This window comes from Silene latifolia, chromosome 6 (assembly GCF_048544455.1).
Source record: "Silene latifolia isolate original U9 population chromosome 6, ASM4854445v1, whole genome shotgun sequence".
Classification (NCBI taxonomy): Eukaryota; Viridiplantae; Streptophyta; class Magnoliopsida; order Caryophyllales; family Caryophyllaceae; genus Silene; species Silene latifolia.
This window is the reverse complement of record NC_133531.1, coordinates 68,563,511-68,569,396: the sequence shown is the minus strand read 5'-3', so window position 1 is coordinate 68,569,396 and position 5,886 is coordinate 68,563,511. Positions and strand designations below refer to the sequence as shown.

Genomic DNA, 5,886 nt, shown 5'->3' with positions numbered 1-5,886 from the left:
AATTACAAAAAAAAATGATACAAATACAATACAAACTTTTACTACACTTTTTACTACAATAATAAAATAAAATAACAGTAACACACCAAAAAAAAATCCACCGCTTATGTCGATTTACCAAAAAATTAAATACAAAATGCAATTATAAATTAGTTGTAAATGAACAAAGAGACTAAAAAACAAAATCCATTTTAAAAAATAAATTTTAAATCATGATTTATATTCAATCATTCATATAGTTGCAACAATCTTAAGAAAATATAAACTCGAATAATAAAATTATATACTTTCTTGTAGAAAAAAGGAAATTAAAATTCAATCTTATGAAATTAAAATTATATTGTTAAAAATCAAAAAGGTTGTTACATTTAACGATATAATATGTAAAAATATAATTTTAATTTTTAATATTCTCTCATATCTGTCCAGATATCCAATCATCACCGAGAATTAACTTGGAGCAAAATTTTAAGGGAACTATCTACGAGCCGCCATTCCGTTTTCGGAAGGTGGCAATGATAGGCTACCAATTAATTTCTGCTACCACAAGTCCGTTTCTATGGCCAAATTATCATCATAATATCATAATAGTTAGTATCCTTGAATCGAATCGCCAAATAAATTATTTACGATAATAACAATTCAGAATTAGAATAATGGGCTAACATCCATTCACAACAGATTTGAATAGGCCTACACTTTCTCAGAATTACGAATCAACAATCGTGCAAGTCCAAAAAAAACCTGCATGTGTAATTAAAAGACGATTAGAAAGTTTATTACTATGAAATAAATTCTACATAAGATGAAATTCGAGTCAATTAAACAAACTTGGTCAGATCATCAGCTCATACATATGTGAGTCGGGTCAGATCCATGTGGGTCAAATGCGGTCAAACACATGTGGATCAATTCGGGTCAGACCCATGTGTAAACATAAATTTAGAGGATCTTGATTGCAGTGATAATTACAGATGAATACTTACGTGGAGTAGTCATTAGATCTGATAAGGAGATTCCTTGAAATCAACAAGAAGATAAACTTCAATCTTTTACCTTCTCCTGCCTCCCTTATTCTCTTATTCTCTTATTGTGTGTTTCACTTAATGAATATGAATTAGGTTAAAACCACAAACAGGTGTAGCTTTTATTATATAGGTGGTAGGAGGGGCATAATTAGATAAGTGGGCCTAATATGTTAATGGCCTGTAAACATTAACCGTAATCCACTTAGTCTATTACTCCGACTAAAAACCCGAAACATCATATTTAGCTATTATCTATTAGAGTGACTGACGTCAGTAATTAGGTCCACATAATAGAGAATTAATATGATAATTCTTACATTCTCCCACTTGGACCATATTACTGACCTAAACATAATGTCACGTGTAAACAGAGTCATAAGTCGCGCAGAAAACTAAATGAATACATAATGGGTTTATCTTAATTACCCTGATCATTCCGAACAACTAGTTGAGTCATGGCGGAAACACTACTATACAAGAGAAGTGGTCCTTCCATGTACTACGGACCAATCATTTAGAATAATCGATCCAGTACAAGGAGCAAACATAATCCCCGATAATGTCCTTGAGGAAAAGGACCGATTCGTTAATCGTGCAATAATAATGTATACAATAACAATAATACGATACGAAAAATCGTTCGAAACCATCATCATAAGAAAACATAAGTTGATTAATCAAAACATAAGTGTCATCATTACAAAACACTAGCATGATCCAAACACAAACGAAAAGCCTTAATGATTATCTTCCAGACCCATATCAGTAGCATGCTTTAAAAATGTCTTTGGAGGTAACCCCTTAGTTAAAGGATCTGCTATATTGGCACTAGTCGTGATGTGCTCAATTGACACGGTATTTTTCTGAACTTCCTCCTTAACTGATAGGTATTTCATTTCCATGTGTTTTATACCTTTAGAATACCTATCATTCTTCGAAAAGAAGACAATTTGACATTATCACATTAAATTTTCAGCGGCCTTGCAACAGAATTCATAATGCTAATCCCTGAAAGAAAGTTCCGCAACCATAAAGCTTGAATAGTAGCCTCAAAGCACGCTACAAATTCAGATTCCATAGTGGATGAGGCAATAATTGTCTGTTTAGTACTCTTCCAGAAGATTGCCTCCCCAGCTAAAGCAAACACATAACCAAAGGTGCTTTTCCTTGAGTCCACACATCCTCCAAAATATGAGTCAGCATATCCAATAATCTCAAGCTGATCAGTATGTCTATAAGTGAGCATTTTGTCCCTTGTTCCCTTGAAGTACCTTAAAATTTTCTTAGCCGCACTCCAATGACCCATTCCAGGATTGGACTGATATCGACCCAACATACCCACTGCAAAACTTATGTCAGGTCTTGTACAAACCTGCGCATACATTAAGCTTCCAACTAGAGATGCATAAGGAAAGTTTTTCATGGCATTTCGTTCTAGTTCAGTCTTAGGACACATACTTAAGCTGAACTTATCCCCTTTCTGAATAGGAACATCATTGGGATTACATTTTACCATGCTAAATCTTTCTAAGACCTTCATGATATAGGCTTTCTGAGACAACCCTAATGTCCTTTGTGATCTGTCTCGAGATATTTCCACCCCGATCACATAGGACGCCTCTCCCATATCTTTCATCTCAAAGTTGCTTGATAGGAAATCTTTAGTTTGATGTAATAGTCCCAAATCACTTTCATGATGAGTATATCATCGACATATAAGACCAAAAATGCAAACTTACTCCCACCGATCTTCGGTATATACACCGATCAACAAGTGTTTTCTTGAAACCCAAAGGAGGTGATGGTATTATGGAACTTAATATACCATTGCCGAGAAGCTTGCTTAAGCCCATAAATGGACTTCTTTAATATACTGAGACTTTGTCCTCTTTGTCATCAATAATGAAGCCTTGGTGAGCCATATAGACTTCTTCTTCCAAACTCCCATTCAAGAATGCCGTTTTCACATCCATTTGATGTAGCTCTAAGTCAAAATGAGCTACTAAAGCTAAAATGATCCGTAAAGAATCCTTCTTAGAAACTGGAGAGAAGGTTTCATTATAATCAATGCCTTCTTTCTGATTAAAGCGAGTCGCGCTTGGTCTTAAAGACCCACTTGCAGCCGACAGCCTTATGACTTACTGGTAAATTGACCAACTCCCATACCTCATTCTTAGCCATAGACTCCATCTCTTCTTTCATGGCATTAATCCATTTATCGGAATCATCACTATTCATAGCTTGTGAAAACGTAACCGGATCATTATCCACACTAATGTCAAATTCACATTGATATACTTCATAGTCATCTGAAATAGCTGGCCTTCTAGGTCTTGTGGACCTTCTTAATGTTATTTCAAGTGCTGTATCAACATCCTTAGTGGCGATGTTATCATTCGGGGGTGGAGGATCATCAACATTAGGTTCCACAATATTGACTGAGTCAACATTATCATTATGTGGAACTTCATCAATAGAAATTGGGGGCAAAGGAACTGGAATTGCCACCCTAACCTCATTGACGACGACATCCCTTACCTGATCACTCCCACTAACTTCGCCATTCTCAAGGAATTTGGCATTTCCGGTTTCAACAATTCTTGTCTTGTGTGTAGGACAGTAAAACCTATACCCTTTGGACTTTTCTAGATAGCCGATAAAGAAGCCACTAATAGTTCTAGGATCAAGCTTCCTTTCATGTGGATTATAAATGCGTGCCTCTGCTGGGCATCCCCATACATGTAAGTGTTGAAGACTTGGTTTCCATCCTTTCCATAGTTCAAATGGTGTCTTTGAAACTGCTTTATTGGGAACCCGATTTCCAACATACACAGCAGTCATAAGGGCATGCATCCACAACTTCATGGGTAGATTAGTATTACTCATCATTGTCCTCACAGCCTCTAATAGGGTTCGATTACGCCTCTCAGAACACCATTCATCCAAGGAGAACCAGGAGTTGTGTACTGAGGGACAATACCCAAACTTTCAAGGAGTTTTGCAAAAGGACCAGGATGTTGTCCTGATTCATCATATTTGCCATAATATTCACCACCCCTATCTGACCTTACGATTTTCACTTTCTTCCAATTGCCTTTCCACCTCCTTAATGTAAACCTCTAAAGCGTTTATTGATTGAGATTTTTCATGCAAAAGGTAAAGATAATAATAACGTGAATAATCATCAATAAAGGTGATGAAATATTTCTCTCCGCTCATGGAGAGAACATCAAATGGACCACATATGTCTGTATGTATAATTTCTAAAAGAGCAGTGCTTCTTGTGGACCCTTTCTTGGTGTGTTTGGTTTGCTTACCCTTAATGCATTTCACACACGTCCCGAAATCCGTAAAATCAAGAGAAGGTAGTATATTGTCTTTAACCAATATGCTCATTCTTTCTCTTGAAATATGGGCCAAACGTTTATGCCACAAGAAGGAGGAACTTTCATTAGACCTTCCACGTTTCGAACTAACATTATTATGCAGGGAAACATTATGAGAAACACAAAGAGATTCTGAAAACAATTTATCTAAATAAATTCGATACAATCCGTTTTCCAAAATTCCAGAACCAACAAAAATATTGTCTCGAAACATACTGAAACAACCTTGTCCAAAAGTTAATTTAAAACCATCATTATCTAACTTAGAAACTGAAATTAAATTGCGTCCGAAGGAGGGAACATAAAGGGTATCCTCCAACTTCAACTTAAATCCAGTGCTTAATTCCAAGCTAAACCTTCCAATGGCTTCTACGGAGGCTTTATCTTTATTCCCCATGTATAAGGAGGCCTCATTTGGATTTATGGTTCTTGTCGTAAGAAATCCCTGCAAGGAATTCGAAACATGTACATTAGAGCCTGAATCTAGCCACCATGTATTAGAAGGAACTGCAACATAATTTGATTCGAAACATACTAAAGCCAAAGGCTTACCCTTCTTTTCGAACCAATTCTTACGCTTTATGCGATCATTCGAAAGTGCCTGGGTTTTTTACGGAAAAAACAACTTTCCCCTTCTTAATATCATTCTTTATGTCGATCCAGACAACTTATCGAAGGGCCGGACTTCATGCCCTTTCTGTTTCCAAACTTACCCTTAGATTTCCCGCTTACATGATGCACATGATGTGCCTGGGATAAGCCAAGATCTTACTTGAGGCATCGGCCTCATCTTTCGTTTGATTCTTGCTTTGCTTCTGAACCAGTTTATTGGTTAATTCATTAACACTCAAAATTTCCTTAACGGTGTTGTAATGAAGATGGAAAGCATCAAACTTATCGAGCAAAGAGTTGATGATAAATCGGGCGAGGAACGGATCGTCAACTTTCATGCCCAGATTTTCCCAACTTAGCTGCCAGATTCGTCATGTGTAACACATGCTGCTGCATGGTGGTTACACTCTCATTATACTTAGCAGTGGTAAGTTCAGACATAAGCCTTCCAGCTACCGCTTTATCGGTAGTCTGAAAGCGTTCCTTAATGATTTCCATGCACTTGCCGGGTCGTGTTACAACCTGTCTCCGAAATGGAGGACTTAATGTTTGGTGCAGTGGTAAGACGCAAAAACTTTAGGCAAAGACTATCAGATTTCTTCCACCAGTTATACTCTTCAAGTACTTCTTTACTCGCATCAGAAGCTGGTTCAGCTGGAGCTGACCCAGTAAGCACTTGATCGAGTTCAAGGATCCCTAAATAGAACTCGAGATGCTCTTTCCATTCTGAGTAATTAGTATCATCAAGTTGTGGAACAGCTTGGACACAGTTATTGAGAGAGTTTTGCAACGGTACTGCATTATGAACAATGCTCAAAACATTAGGCTTTGAGTTTAACACACAATAGCAATTATGACTA

At 36.8% G+C, this 5,886-nt stretch overlaps 1 protein-coding gene across 1 annotated transcript; it reads right to left on the bottom strand.

Moving 5' to 3' along the window:
• Positions 1-1,992: 1,992 nt before the first annotated feature.
• Positions 1,993-2,655, bottom strand: LOC141588187 (secreted RxLR effector protein 161-like). The gene has a single exon (XM_074409642.1). The coding sequence runs from the start codon at positions 2,653-2,655 to the stop codon at positions 1,993-1,995; it is 663 nt and encodes a 220-aa protein (XP_074265743.1).
• Between the last annotated feature and the right edge of the window lie 3,231 nt (positions 2,656-5,886).